Below are 17,087 nucleotides of genomic sequence, written 5' to 3'. Positions count from 1 at the left end.
AGATTCACTTATAAAGCTTCACTTACAAAGCTTCAATGCAGGGTATACAAATACCGCCTCCGAACAACCGCCATTTCGGCCCATACATGGATTGAATTTGAAGTCTCCAGCCAACAGCCTCTATTGACCGAAGACTTGGGGGACTACATTATGTACCATATATTGAGCCTCAACTGGGCCTCATAAAAATACTTGGGGGACTTAGCCCATCACTTATGTATTGAGGAGCGAGCACTTATTTTATAAAAGGGACTCCCGCACCTTCATTAGAGAGCATTGCCACCAGCTGAACAACCACCTTGTCGCAAGCATCACTCCTAACCCATCACTTATGTATTGAGGAACGAGCCCTTATTCTATAAAAGGGACTCCCTCACTATCATTAGAGAGCATCGCCGCCTACTGAGCAGTCGCCTCGCTGCAAGCATCAACTCTAGACCATTATTTATGTATTGAGGAGCGAGCCCTTATTCTATAAAAAGGACCCCCTCACCTTCAACGCCACAAGCCGAGCCAACCAAGACAACATAAGCCACAAACCTCGCAACCTCGCAACATGTGCTACTTCTAATTGAGCATCATTTCAGATTGGGCACCGTCGCATACCGAGCATCAGTTCAAGACGACATCTAGTTACTTCGGCCCACACATGGACTGAATTTCAAGTCTCCAGCCAAAAGACTCTCTTGACTGAAGACTTGGGGGACTACTGTTTATACCATACTTAGAGCCTCCGTATTTAGACCTCGTATAAATACTCGGGGGACTCCAATGTAATTATGTAATAAATGGAGGGGCAAATATGTAATAAGTGAGGAGCCCGTATTCTATAAAAGGACCCCTCACCCTCACAATTAGAGGAGGCCATTTTCTTAAGCCATGGGAAGAGTTCTCTCACTCTCAGAAGCTCTCTTCCTCACTCCCCTCACCTCTTAGAGAAATACAATAATCAGTGTGGACGTAGCCCAAACCTTGGGGTGAACCACGATACATCTTATGTTATTTACATTTCTTGCAGATTCACGGTCGGATTTATGTTGTTCCAAGACCTCCGGTTTTGTGCATCAACAAAAACTAAATGGTGTTTCTTTGTGGAGAAATATGTCCAAAATCTTTATTAACCTTAGAACTTCCCAATTGCACTTACTTTTGGAAAGATCTAAGCTTCTGACAACAGCATTGGAAAAATTAAATCAACATCTATGATTGCACTATTGTGGATCATCTCGGTTGTGCAAACGTAAATATTTAGCACCGTAGTAAGAGTTGTTTCTACCCCTAAGCATTTTTAGTCTTCCTTATCCCATTCTAGTTAAAGTTCACGAGTATCGATATTGCATTATCTCTAACCTATCAAGAAATCGTTTGAATGGTTATAATCACTTTTTGTATCCAAATGCAAATGGGAAATATCCCCATAAGCTCCTAGTACGAGGTATTCTTGTACATGTGGAGATTATGACGATGTTTTGATGTTTATAGATTGATTTGACAAGTCAACCTATTTTTTTATTGGTCCAAGGGGACTACATTTTAGACTACTCGATAAAATTACCCATTCTTGAAGTTATCGAATTTTCTGGCATTTTGATCAGCATCTTTTCTGATTGTGACTTCATATTCACTCCTTTGTGCTGGAAAGATATTCTAGTCAACTTTGAGTATGTGTCTACTCTACTGCAGTTCTCATTATTTCGAAGACAGGTAGACTGATCAAAAGATAGTTGTGATTATTAATTCTTCAATCACCTGTCAAATACTCCGTTGAATGAATTGTTACAGTTGGTGATTGAATATTTAGGAAGTCATTTGTAGTGTAATGGCAGGCAATCATTTAGATCTCTTGTACTTTAACTTTGATGAACTTGTTTTGACTCTCAAATTCTTGAGTGTTCTTTTAGCCTTCTTGACATGGTTTCTCGCTCAATCAGTGAGGAATTCACGATAGGTCAACTCGACGGATGCGTGCGCCAGTTTCATATCGATGCTAACAGGAACCATTGGAATATAATCTTTTTGCGAGTTTACCAGACTTACCAAGAAAAAATTCCAAGCTGCTTTGAGGATTAAACAATACTTTAGCATGATATTGGAAAAGGTAAGAACGTAGGTTAAGAGCTTGGCGATTGTGGCATTAATTTTCAAGTGTGGCTTGAAACGGTAGCTGTCATTCAAAGAATGTCGTCAGAGATATGGCTTCTCTAATTCAGGATTTCAGAGGTTATACCTTTTTGATTTGGATAACAACTCTAGTGATTAGTCATGAAGGAAATATTTTACGATATGTGTTCGTCTCTGCGTATATTTCCACTGCTTCACTCCAGGGTCTTATTGTTGTGGGAGCGTAGACGTCGAAACACTTCTAACAGTTGGTTTGGTGCGCTATAGGATAGTAAGGTATAGTGATCAAGGCCTGAATCGGACGATCTAGGCATATTCACACATGAGAAGCAAAACGATATTTTTGCATCCTCGGGAACTTTCCACTAGCTTATGGAGACAACAGTGAGTTATCAACATTACAGGTTGCAGACTGTAATATCAATGGCTTAATTGTTGGGTTCACCAAGCAAGTGGGCAAGACGGCCCATCTACGGCAACACTTACTAGTTAGCTATGGTTCAGACTCATTTTCAAAGTTCATGACATGACGAATGTTTGGCAAGGTCCATTTTCATTTTGAGTTTTGATTTTTCATGGAAACATTTTTCTACTTAGTTATTTTAATTATATGGGTATCTCTGCCATTACAAATTTTGGGTGAGTTATTTCCACTCTTGGTTTTAAACTCTTTACAAGTATTTTAATCGTACATTTTATATCTATTTCTTGTCGTCATCTTATTATATGCATATATTTTTGACCTTATGTTGTTATGTAGTATTACATATTTTTTACTCTATATTTTATACGGGTATCATACTACTATACTATCGAGGAAGGAAGAAGGTATAAGCTTAGAGGCATGAAAGAGGAATAATTGCAATCAGATCGCGACGGAATGACATTCTTTTTCATGCAGTTGCTCTAACTCGATTTCTTCCTTGTGTATGTATTTATATAAATGCTTCCTATATTAAAGTATTTTACATTTAGCAAGTTACTTTAAATTTCGGGGACGAAATTTTTTAAGGGGGGTAGATTGTAACGACCCATCCCTAAAAATTATGATTTTTATAATTTTTAAATGTGAATTTATGAAAATGCCCTTTGAGGCAAATACGTTGATTTTATTAACCACTTTGTCATGTCACGTAAGATTCATTTTCTTGGCATATCCTTGTAGTACTTGTCGCTACGAACACATGGGCGCAAACTGATAGGAGCATATTTATGCGACTTAGTTAGCTTGTTTCTTGGCATTTATGTTGTTAGTTCGTAGTTATTTTAGTATTTTAAGCTATTTTCATGTCTTTGTAGGTCCAAAGGGTTAATGTGGCAAAGAAGTGCATTTTGGGAGCATTTTGGAGCATTTTTGGGCATGGAATGGATAGCATATGCTTGGAGCAAAAGGAATGGACGAAATTTGAAGTTTGTGCATCATCCTCTCCCTATAAATAACCATTTTAGCACACTCATTTCACCCAACACATACATTCACCTACCACTACATCCACTCATTTCACCCAACACATCCATTCTCCAAACATCCATCCACTACACCCATTACATCCACTCATTACCAAACACTCATCCACTACACCCATTACATCCACTCATTACCACAACCCACTCCACCCATTACATCCACTCATTACCAAACACTCATCCACTACACTCATTACATCCACTCATTACCACAACACTCACCCACTACACCCATTACATCCACTCATTACAACTCCATACACTCCTCTCCCTAGCCTATAAATACATCCACCCTTCACCATAATTTGGGGGCCATCATCTAAAGACACTACATTTCACATCTCACAACTTCATTCACAAACACAATTTCCTTGCCGTGACCTCCATCCATTCATCTAGCCATACTACATCTCACCAATCCATACACTTTCATCTCTTAGCCGTGCAAATCCATTCCATCCATATATCCATACACATCCTAGACACTTGTGCTACAACAAGGTGGTGAAAACAAAGGTCCTTGACGTTTCAAGCTTGGAACTTTGGAGCGTTTTAGGTGTACTCCGTTCTTGCTTTCAATGTCTACTTTGTTATTTTCTAATTTTGTTGCAATTATGAGTGGCTAAACCCCTATTTAGTTAGGGTGAAGTTTGAAGCCATGAACATGCTTGAGATTTGAATTGATTTCTTCCAATTGTGATTTGATAAGTTGTGATTGCAATTCAATTATCTATTTTATTCATAACTGATTCTTGTATGTTTATCAAGGATGCATACTTAGTTTTCATGCATGAATTAGATGCTAGAATATAAATGAGTTTCACCTAATCGTTACAAGTTTATATTCATGAGTAGTGAAGGTTGTCTATCACAATCGCGTTAATTGAATTCTTGGCAATTGTATCATGCATTCATAGTTATAATTGCCTCGTCAACACTTATGATTTTTATTGAACGTAATGATCTCTGATTGTATCTCTATTATGCATTCATATAGGGGACTTTTACAGAATGATTTGGGTTGTCGCATGTATTCGTCCAATTTAATGAGTAAAGGAAAATCTGAGGGTTAATTTGTGCATCACGGTTAATCTGGGGTGTTGAGTATCATAGTTTATTGAAAAGCAATTAGAAATCGATTCATGTATAAGTGTGTCATGTGTGAAGAACGGGCCTCTAACTAATCCATCCATCATTTTATTTCTCAAATTCATTTTATAATCTGCCTAGTTTTATAACTTGCTTGTTTATTTCAAATTCATCCAAATCAAAACCACCATTTTACTTTCTTGTTCCAAAGTGTTTAAAATTTGTTTTGTTTGTGTTTTAGAGTGTTTTGATTTAAGTCAAAACACTAAATTCATCCAAAGTTGTGCTAGAGTCAAATCTGCACAGTTTGTGTGTTTTAGGTAGTTTTTGAGTGTTTTTAAGTTGTTTTAAGTCTTTAGAATCTGTTTTGAGTCCCTTGAGTCTATTCAAACATTTTTAACTTTGTTTTTATGTTTTTGAGTAAGTTTAGAGGTTTTAGCAAGCCCTCCTAATCCCCGGTTTAGAACGATCCCTACTTGCATTTATACTACAATTTGACAACAAGAGGGTTTAATTTGAGTGCTTAACTTCCATCGCATCACAAACGAAACATGATTTGGAGTTACAACGAAGGAGATATTAACGTTTAAAGTCAGAGGCATTTTAGTAAATTGATTATTTCTAGAAGGCTCCAGATTTTGGAGCAAAATCTGATTGAATACGTGTGTGGCCCAGATTTAAGGAAAGAAATATGAGCAATAGAGATGGAAGATAAAGGAGAGGAAGAAGGATGGGCACTACCCAATCGGAAGAAGAGAAGAGTGTGTGAACCAATAAGGAGAGTGAGAAAGGAGGGAAAGGAGAAGGAAAAAGAAGCAGCAAAACTCTGGTTATCCAATTTGACTCGGTTCTCGACCTCGATTTCTGTGCATACCCGATGCCGATTTCAACATTTCTCTGGCAAGTTGAACGTCGCCACCACCACTCCTGTACTCCCTTCAATGTCACGAACATCATCCTCCAAATTTTGGCCGACTTTGAACACAGTTTTAGGAGAAAGAAGAAGAGGATTGGACCGTGAGGGTTTCGTGGTTCCAATGACGAATCTGTCGTCTCCGGTCACCTGCGTTCCCACCACCATGACCAATTGGCTTTCCATGAACCCCAGGAATAAGGCCCAAACAATAGTAGAGGCATCGAAGCATCCATAAAGTCGAATCGAAAGACACCCAAATCTAGGGTTCTGGTGGATTTTCGTGAAATTAGGGTTTGCCCGACCAAATTGGCCTTAGTCACAGGTATGAAAGTTGCTCCACTCATTAAGGTCTTCATTCTTGTAAAATTTGAGAATTTTTAGAAATAGTTGAATTTTCCGGCGGGACGTGGGCCAAGGTATCCCTTGACCTTTCTAGGCTAAATTTGATACTCCAATTCCATATGTGAAGTCTGATTGATGAATTTCCGTCGTTTGAACCTAGTTCCATTAAGGGCCGCCACTTTGTTAGTAAATGAATCGACAATCTGACCAATAGATTGTCACCAAACTTTAATACGTTATAGTATGTAATATTTGAGGATCATAGGAACTTACGGATCGAGAATCCGTCTTACGGATCTTCCCAAATTAGATTTGTAAATTCCTAAAATAAAACGTTAACCGCCACTTGGTTTTGGCAACTGATGGAGATCTAACTGTTGGATCATAAAGAAACTTTATTATGATATTTTAGAAGCATAATGTGGATCTTTGAAAGTTATTGATTGGAAATCTGAGATGCAGATCTTCTAGATCGAGTTATATAGGGTTGTGGACCCTATTGTCGATCTTTAACCGACGATTGACTTTTGGTCAATAGGTCTCAAATCATTCTAGAACTTCATTAAGGATGTGTTTTATGTAAGTTATGTGTTCTATTGATAAGGATTCTAAGATGTGGTTTGATAATTGTTCTAGGCGCCGATCGTTCGTGGCTCTTTGATATTCGTGCTAGGGAGTTGTAGCGTGGACTCCAGTTGTGTGCGCTTTTGTTTTCTATATATACGTATATACGCTTTACAATTTCCAGAAAATGATTTTAAATGAATTTACGATTTAAATGCCATGTCAAGGATGCATTATGTTTTAGTATTGCATTAGTATAATTTTGAAAAATTTTGAATGACGATGCAGACGCCAAGGTAAGCTTCAGGTGAGTGCATGTTGATGATAGTGATTGCATTTTGTATGGTTAAGTTTAGATGCATTAGTGCTCATTATCTTGCACCCCGGTGTTGGTGCTCCACCCTAAACCCTAGCTCGAGAAGAAACTCGATTTCGATTCCGTTTGCATCGCTGAGGTGGGTAAATATTCAAAGTTAGAGGCCTCATTCCAGACGACGAGTTATTTTGATGAGGATGTCGTTGGTCTTGATGATGAACATGATTAACTAAAGGGTTGTGATGGTCCTGTGACTGTCCATCAAGGTAGAGAAAAAGAGCTTGATCCAATTCCCCCAAATCATAAGCATGACCATACTTCTGATATAACGGCCAGCCAATATTGACATGCAAGTCCTCCAAATCAATCTCCAAAGTCTCACCCACATGGCACATGATGGAGTGGACGAGCTTGCTCTTGTTGTACCTCTCCTCACAGGTTTGGATATCCTCCTCGGAAACCCTCTGCTTGCTCATATCAATGTATCCCTTCTCCTTGTCGACCCTGAGGACCATTACGGGCTCGATGCGGTCGACCTTGATGAGGCTGCTGACACTACGAATCCGGTGGTGGGAAAGCTCAGAGAAAAGAATCATGCCCTTGATGTTGCACTCGAGGAGGGAGACGTAGGCGCCCATGTCGACGATGTTCTTGACCTGAATCATCACCGCCATGTCCACCTCCGGGTACCTCGCTTCGTACATCCGGCACTCCAAGTTAGGCGTTTGGGAAGCTATGGTTACTGCTGGTCGGTAGATTTATTTGCATAGGGTTAGGGCTTAGAGAGAGAGAGTGAGAGAGAGAGAGAGAGAGAGAGAGAAAGAGAGAGAGTTTCTGGTTTGCTTGGCGCGTCGAAAAAAAGAGGGTTAGGGTTTTGAGAGCACAGAAAGAGAGGGCTTAACTATGATGAAGGGTTTTAGAGAAGGCAACAAGGCGAAGAAATTAGAGAGGAATGGGGTTATGAGGGAGGGTAGTTAAGCAAAATCTTTTTCTTTAAAAAATTTATCCTTTTTCTGGGGAGAGAGAAGGTGACGACACTTCGAGAAAGGAGAGAGAAAAGGGGTCACTGCAATCCGCAAAGGTCAAAGAGAGAGAAGGGCTCTCTAAGATTTTGTTAGAGAGTGAGATTGTGTCTCTGTGTGGGTTTTGCAGATCTATGGTGGACAGTGGTGAGGTTGTGAAGGTTTCACGGTGGTGAGATGAAAAATTGAGAGAGAACCGACATAGCTTTTCATGTCGATTCCCATAGACGGCGCCAAATGTTGATGTACAAAACCGGAGGTCTTGGAACAACGTAAATCCGACCGTGAATCTGCAAGAAATGTAAATAACACAAGATGTATCGTGGTTCATCCCAAGGTTTGGGCTACGTCCACACTGATTATTGTATTTCTCTGAGAGGTGAGGGGAGTGAGGGAGAGAGCTTCTGAGAGTGAGAGAACTTTTCCCATGGCCTAAGAAAATGGCCTCCTCTAATTGTGAGGGTGAGGGGTCCTTTTATAGAATAAGGGCTCCTCACTTATTACATATTTGCCCCTCCATTTATTACATAATTACATTGGAGTCCCCCGAGTATTTATACGAAGTCTAAATACGGAGGCCCTAAGTATGGTATAAACAGTTTTCATATGCAAATGACAATTGTTGACTCTAGGCCATACATATGATGGTTCATTTTGAACGGTTCTACCGTTGAGAAATGTAAATGATACTCCATCATACTACCTCTACACAATTGAAATATCCAAGAAACACGTCCTCATGGATTTTCAAAATGATCAACATCATCGAAAAGTGTAAAGCGATGGTGAGGTGAGAACAACAGTTCGGTTGTCAGAAACTTTATCCATAATCAACACCCCAAGCTTAACTAACTTTCCTTGGCCAATAAGGGAGGAAAACATTATAGCTGAAAATCGCTAACCAATTGTCGATAAACTCGACAAGATTAAGGATATCTCAAATCTTACAACACTTTGTGAGAATTTCAACCTTCTTCCTCCAAACTCTTTTTGGAGAAAGGAAAGAATATTGTCCGCGAAGATCACGTCTCCCAGGATAAGTACCAATTTAACCAAAGTTAACAGTTTGAGAAATTTGGTATAAAGTTAATTATCGAGGTTTAGAGAATTGATCTTGCTACCAAGGTAGATGAGAAGGTCGTTGATAAAACCACTGTGAATGTGTAAAGCTATGAAAGAAAACTCAAGTTACAAAGGTTGGTCAGCTAGATCATCAGTTTGAAGTAGGGGATAACGATTCTTAATCGTTTCCTGAGGAAGTTGCTAAAATCTAGGTATGACCCTAAGGTTCGAAGTTCCCTAGCTAAGGGGCTTGGTTGAATAAATCCCTAATCGGTAAGCTTGAGTAACTAAGTTCTTCCAAATGGTAGAAGTTGCTCGAAAAGGCGCAAGGAACTAGTGTAATATGAGAAAGTGGATCGATGATAAAATCTCAAGTAAAACTTTGGAATATGATGCCTGAAAGTATGTCATCAAAATGTACCATAATACTTCCTTTCACTATGCCATGTGCTGATAGGTCTTCACCGCTTTCTCGATACTTAGTTTACTTTAACAGTGAGGCATTAACTTGTACTTCGATTCTTTTGTCCACCTGTAGATGTGATCGAAAAGGTGACTAGTTGGAGAGATTTTGTTTACCTAGATAGGTGATAAGGTATGAACAACTATGAGTTTGCTGTTCTAATACAAGGCTTGCTCCTAATTCTCCAAGATTTAGTTTATTCAGCTTCAGCAGTCATTGTTAATCAGTCTATTAATCGCACGCTAATTAACAAATTTATGACATTTTGATATTGTTCGTTATCCTAAAACTGTGAACCGACATTCTAGTATAAAGGTATCACTCCTAGATACTAGTACATATGTCCAGTATCAGAAATCATACCGCCTGAATATTGGTTGACAGTTCCATGATATCGAACAACATCGTTAATTAGTAGCGCCACCATATGTTGATTACAAACTAGAGCCTGCTCGAGTGGTGGTTTTGGAAGACTAATAAGGAACTGGTCCCGTGAGGTGGTTTCATAATTCTAGGGAAAATACTCACTGCCACAGAGATTTTATACTAATCATAAGTATAACAACTCGTACTTCGGTGTCTATACTCATCGAAATGACGAGTACATCACCAAAAGAGATTTAGAAACTAGTACTGGTTAAGATGTCTCAAAACCGGAAAGAGGAATTTACTAATAATCTACTTTAGAACAGGCTTAAATGGAAGTCGAACTTTCTCCTGAAGATCCGAAATGCTAACTAGTGCATTTAAGAAGATTAGTACCATCGAGAACCAAAGTGACTGCCCCCAGATGTCTCTATCGTCGAGTGCTACCATTTTAGCACCAGGTTGTTGCTCAAGACAATTTTGGAATCTTGACGAAGTAAACTTCGTAGGAATCCTAATGAATGGTATGCTAACAGGTACTGCCAAGGAATCAAAATCAGTTTTGGTTTCTTATCTCGAAACGGCTGATAATGATGGTGTGAAAATAATGATAGGATTAATTTATACTTCCCTGGTGATACACCTTTATCCATACATTAGCCCTGCTTTAAAGCCATCAACTTGTCTTAAATCTACATCTTTCCTTGGTAGGGAAGTTCTTCACTTTAAGTCTAAAAGCGTTCGCCAAAATGATCTTCTAAAATGTTGACAAGTCGACAAAACTACCCGAAAGCTAACATATTTTTCGTATTCGATGAGGTGGCAAGCTTCGAACATTAGGCTCAAGAACCAAGAATGCTTTCATCACACGTGTGATGAACGCAATATTGCCCAACTTATGCTCTGATACTAAACTGACACACCCCGACCCGGAATGTCCACTACGACTCTGAATAGAGCTGTGTTGGCCGACACCTGGAAGGTGACGAAGCCATAAAGTATAGTGATGTGGAAAATGTGAATAAATTTAAACCTAAAAATACCTAAATACCAGAGTGCGTTGTGAGCGGGAATGAACCCATTTCACATGCGGCGTCAGAGCATAAGTAAAGTATAGTGGTGTGGGTAAGGATCATACCCTTAGAGGTAGCCACCTATACTGAGATTTGCCAAGAATCCTTGTCGATACGAACTTTGAGTAACTAAAACTTGGAGGGGCACAAAACCGAAAATGTGAGTGGGCAAAAACAAAGCTTTTTGAAACCATTTCTCTTTCCAAAATAATAATAACCCCTCACCGTAAAACCCGTATAATTTCCCAGAAAATAATAATACATACGTATATAAAAATCATGCTCGACAGTACTGAAAACCAAGTATATACCATGTCAAGTATCTCAGGAATGAAAAAAGTAAGCCAGGTGAAATAAATCAATGTAAAATAATATATTAGCCGGAGTCACCTAACATGACCTGTACGGCTTAGCCTATAGCTCATAAACCAACTCCTGCACACGAGTCGGAACCACCTAATATGGTCTGTACGACAAGCTGGGTGTAAATAAATACGCTCAAGTGCTACAATCACGTGAAGGCTGTGTGAAGTATTGCAAGTCACCTACGAGTCGGAACCACCTAATGTGGTATGTACGATAGGCTGGCACCTGCCTTGGATTTAAGGTGAGCGTGTGGTGCGAGAGGTGAATGTTCACGTGAAGGCTAGGCCCTGGCCTCGGGCGGAGCACTAACATTGGGGTGCAGGATAATGAGCACTAATGCATCTAACCATAACCATACATAATGCAATCATTATCATCAACATGCACTCACCTGAAGCTTACCTAGGCATTCGCATCGTCATTCAATATTATGCAAAATTATACTAATGCAATACTAAAACATAATGCATCCTTGACATGGAATTTAAATCGTAAATTCATTTAAAAGCATTTTTTGGAAATCGTAAAGCGTATATACGTATATATAGAAAACAAAAGCCCACTCACGTGGAGTCCGCGCTACAACTCTTTAGCACAAATATCAAGGCGTCAAGAACGATCAACGCTTAGAACAATTATCAAACCACATCTCATAATCCTTATCAATAGAACACATAACTTACATAAAACACATCCTCAAGGACGTTCTAGAATGATTTGAGACCCATTGACCAAAAGTCAATTGTCGGTTAAAGATCGACAGTAGGGTCCATAACCCTACGTAACTCAATCCGGAGGATCTGCATCTTAAATTTCTGATCAGTAACTTCCAAAGATCGACATTATACTTCTAAAATATCATAATAAAGTTTCTTTACGATCTAACGATTAGATCTCCGCCAATTGCCAAAACCAAGTGGCGGTTAACGTTTTATTTTATGTATTTACAAATCCAATTCGGGAAGAACCGTGCGACGGATTCCCAATCCGTAAGTTCCTATGATCCTCAAATATTACATACTAAAACATATTAAAGTTTGGTGACAATCCATCGGTCGGATTGTCGATTCATTTACTAACCAAGTGGCGGCCCTTAATGGAACTAGGTTCGAACGACGGAAATTCGTCAATCGGACTTCACATATGGAATTGGAGTATCAAATATAGCTTGGAAGGGTCAAGACGTACCCCAGCCCACGCACCCACGCGCCGCCGTACACGGCGGTCGGCTGCCCCGACTTGTCGAAAAAATCAACTATTTCTAAAAATACTCAAATTTTACAGGAATGAAGACCTCAATGAGTGGAACAACTTTTATACATGTGACTAAGGCCAATTTGGTCGGGAAAAGCCCCAATTTCACGAAAATCCGTGTAAACCCTAGATTTGGGTGTCCTTCGATTCGACTCCATGGATGCTCCGACGCCCCCATTATTATTTGGGCCTTGTTCCTGGGTTCATGGAAAGCCAATTGGTCATGGTGGTGGGAATGCAAGTGACCGGAGACGACAGATTCGTCGTTGGAACCACGAAACCCTCACGGTCCAATCCTCTTCTTCTTTCTCCTAAAACCGTGTTTAAAGCCGGCCAAACTTTGGAGAATGATGTGTGTGATGTTGAGGGGAGTACAAGAGTGGTGGTGGTGACGTTCAACTTGTCGAAGAAACGCCGAAATCGGCATCAGGTATGCACAGAAATTGGGGTCGGGAACCGAGTCAAATTAGATAACCCGAGTTTCGCTGCTTCTCTCTCCCTCTCCTTTCTCTCCTTTTTCACTCTCCCCATTGGTTCACACACTCTTCTCTTCTTACGATTGGGCAGCGCCCATCCTTCTTCCTCTCCTTTATCTTCCATCTCCATCGCTATCTTTCTTTCCTTAAATCTGGGCCACACACGTATTTCAATCAGATTTTGCTCCAAAATCTGGAGCCTTCTAGAAATAATAAATTTACTAAAATGCCCATGACTTTAAACGTTAATATCTCATTCGTTATAACTCCAAATCACTTTCCGTTTGTGCCCACGCGGTCGTAGTGACGAGTACTATGATGATATGCCAAGAAAACGAGTCTTACGTGACATGACAAAGTGGTTAATAAAATCAACATATTTGCCTCAAAGGGCATTTTCATAAATTCACATTTAAAAATAATAAAAATCATAATTTTTAGGGAGGGATCATTACACATATAGCTCTTATAAGTTCAAAGAGTTGTACATGGCATCATTAATGAATCTATTATTGTGTAATAAAAAGGAAAAAAGAATTTAAAGAGTTAGACTATAAGAATTGTACATGATCCATTGAATCGGTCACAGAGTTATTGTAATGAGAAGTAATTGTCTCTACTTTCCTCTTTGAAGCACTATATAATAAGTCAAATAAGACAGTAATTGTAGCAGCTCTTTCTTGATCAAAACACTCATATGTCCTGCACCTATTTTTCAAACACTCAAGCCTCAGTGTCTTAATAATTTCGACCCACAATCCAAAATAGAAAGAACCTTATCTGATGAAAATGCCATTTTTTTCTAAAAATGGAGTCCAAAAATTTATTACATCAACCTCATGTTGGGACTTCTCCACCAAGATGTGCCATTTTATACGGAATATCATCGTTGTTGCTGTAGACATTTTCCATAAACAAAGACAATAAAATTGATTAATTAGCAAACAAAAAAACTCCATAGCGGAGAACATGAAATAGCTATACAAAATTACTAAATATTAATAGACCAAATTCCAGATTCGAGAACACATAATGACGAAGAAAAAGTTAGGGAGAAAGTGAATATCTTTATCTGTGGCTCTGTTTCCATTCAAATCTTTATCCTTCTACACATTCAAAGAAACAAAAAAAATGAAAATACTGACTTGACAGAGAATTTGATGAATCGACAAACATAAATGTGTAATTTACCAGATTGCATCGTTTATACATGAACCCTGGTCATGTTATGTGTGACATCCTATCCCAAATTTTACGTTTTTATAAATTTTAAAAGCGTGAATTGACAAAAATGCCCTAGAGGTAAGGACTTTGAATTCCGTTGACCCTCGTTTAGAGAAACGTATAACCTATTCTTTTAGCATATTTAAGTAATCAGATTTAAGCAATCAGATTTAAAGTTATGGACGTTCGAAATTGGTTATTTAAAGTTTAGTTATAAATTAATTCAAACTCCCACCATGTGGGAGTGGTAACCAATCAGATTTAAGCAAGAAAATAAGGGACCAATCAGAAAAAGAAAGGGAGGACCAATCAGAAATTGAGGAGAGGAGAGAGATAAGCTCCCAGCTCCCCCAAAACCGCACCCACACCCATTGCGACCACCCATCTTTCAAGGTTGATTCCGGCCAACTCCGATGGAGTTTTTCGATGCCACCACCGCCATCTTGAGGCTCTCATTCCCCTCTACAAAACCCAGCCAAGAACCACCTTGATAACCACGGTCTGTGGCGGTTTGAGGCCACGAAAGTCGAAAAAAAATCAACGGTGCTCCAGCTACGCTTTTCAATAGTTCGGCGAATCGGCAAAGCGATGGCCAATGCCACCACTTGGGCTTTGTAGCCCATCACCCCAGGAGAAAATCCCAACCAACCTTGATCCCGTTGGACCACCGTAGATGACGAATCGACGCCGGGAATCTTTAGGCACCCGTTGGCTTTGTGGACAAAATTGACCACCTTCCGTCCACTTTTGGACTTCGTGGCAGGTATGAAAGTTGCTCTACTCATTGAGATCTTCATTTCTGTGAAGTTTGAGAATTTTTGGAAATAGTTGGATTTTCAGGCGAGTCCGAGCGGTCGGCCGCCACCCGCGGCGGCGCATGACCCAGGGACCGTCAATGTTATTCTTAGGCTAAATTAGATGCCTTGAGTTCAGTTTTGGTAATTGTATAACGTAGGTTGATCATTTAGACCTAAATTCATTAAGATATGTTACTTGGTAAAAACATGAATCGACGATCCGACCGTTGGATTGTCACCAAACTTTAATATGTTATAATACGTAATATTTGAGGACCATAGGAACTTATGGATCGGGAATCTGATATATGGATCTTCCCGAATTGGATTCGTAAGTTCATAAAATAAAAGGTTAACTGCCACTTGGTTTTGACAATTGCCGGAAATCCAACCATTGGATCGTAATAGGACTTTAGGATGTTGCTCTAAAAGTATAATGTGGATCTTTGGAAGCAATGGATCGGAAATCTGTGATGCAGATCTTCTGAATTGAATTACATAGAGATGCATTTTATGTAAATTGTCTATTTTATCGGTATGAATTCTGAGATGTGATTTGATAATTGGTCATAGGCGATGATGGTTCATGATGTCTCGATATGCATGATAGGAAGTCGTAGCGCGGATCTCAGGTGAGTGGGTCTTTTCCTTTCTATCGTATATTATATATACGATTGACAATTCCACAAACGTTTATAAATTGATTATTGCATATAACTACTATGAATGCTTTGAAGTACTAATGTGAACTATGAATGGCTTGATCCCTGTTTAGGGTACGTAGGCAGTCTAATGAGACGTTAGATGCAACCATACAATAATTGAGACAATAGCCTTGTTTAGCGAATTGAGTAATGTGAGGGACATTGGTGGAAAATGTGAGATTTAACCTTATGATTTGGTAGTTAAATGTTGGTCATAAATCAATATGTGAAGAATCAAGAATTTGAAGTAAGGAAACATACGTAATGATAGTTAATTAAACTAGTGTCTAGTTGGGCTTATCACCGATAATTATTCCCGAAAATAAATAGTTTGGGAGCAGGGTGTTACAACTTATGCATTTTTATGCCATATATATATAATTGAAAATGCTATAACATGGTTGAGTATCAGATTGCATCATGGTTTATCTACATGTATATTACCTGCACACAATTATTATGAACGCTTGAAGTGCAAAGGTGAACACAAGACACCTAGGTAAGTTCAGGTGAGTTTACAGTATTAGTTGAAATGATGGGGTTATGGTATGACTACTTGTATGTTTAAGCAACTCCGACCTTGTCGTATAGGTTGCAATGATAGGCAACTCCGACACTGTCGCAGGTTGCCCATGAATTGTATATGTTACAATAGATATAGTTAGAGCTCATAAACCTGCACCCCGGTGTTAGTGCTCCTGCCCGTGGCCAAGGCACAGTCCTTCACGTGATGTTCACCTTCCGCACTTTACGCTCACCTTAGATCCAAGGTTGGTGCACAATCCTATCGTACAGACCACTATAGGTGGTTCCAACTCGTAGGTGACCCGTGATCATTCGCACAGTCTTCACGTGATCATAGCACTCGAGCGTATTTATTTACATCCAGTCTTGCCGTACAGACCACTTTAAGTGGTTTCGACTCGTGTGCAGGTATACTTATTGAGCTATGGATAAGTCGTACAGGTCACTAGAGGTGACTTCGACTTATGATCATTCGCACAGTCTTCACGTGAACGTAGCACTCGAGCGTATTTATTTACATCCAGTCTTGTCGTACAAACCACTTTAAGTGGTTTCAACTCGTGTGCAGGTATACTTATTGAGCTATGGATAAGTCGTACAGGTCACTAGAGGTGACTTCGACTTATGAGCTAGCATATGTGATGAGATATGTGATGAGCTAGCATATGTGATGAGATATGTGATGAGCTAGCATATGTGATGAAATATATGATGAGCTAGTATATGTGATGAAATATGTGATGAGCTAGCATATGTGATGAAATATGTTATGAGCTAGCATATTTGATGAGATATGTGATGAGCTAGCATATGTGATGAGATATGTGATGAGCTAGCATATGTGATGAGATATGTGATGAGCTAGCATATGTGATGAGATATGTGATGAGCTATGAATAAGTCGTATAGGTCACTATAGGTGACTCCAACTTATATGCTA

The 17,087-nt window shown here is 39.3% G+C and overlaps 1 protein-coding gene across 1 annotated transcript; it reads right to left on the bottom strand.

The window, feature by feature from the left end:
* Positions 1-6,901: 6,901 nt before the first annotated feature.
* On the bottom strand, positions 6,902-7,573 carry LOC126621282 (eukaryotic translation initiation factor 2 subunit alpha homolog; the record flags this gene model as incomplete). The annotated part of the gene is made up of 1 exon (XM_050289683.1): positions 6,902-7,573. A coding segment is annotated over one exon (672 nt), but the record flags the coding sequence as incomplete, so codon positions are not given.
* Between the last annotated feature and the right edge of the window lie 9,514 nt (positions 7,574-17,087).

The sequence above is a fragment of the Malus sylvestris genome, chromosome 5 (assembly GCF_916048215.2).
Source record: "Malus sylvestris chromosome 5, drMalSylv7.2, whole genome shotgun sequence".
In the NCBI taxonomy this organism is placed as follows: Eukaryota; Viridiplantae; Streptophyta; class Magnoliopsida; order Rosales; family Rosaceae; genus Malus; species Malus sylvestris.
Note: the sequence above shows the minus strand (reverse complement) of the source record. Positions and strands in the feature narration are given on the sequence as shown.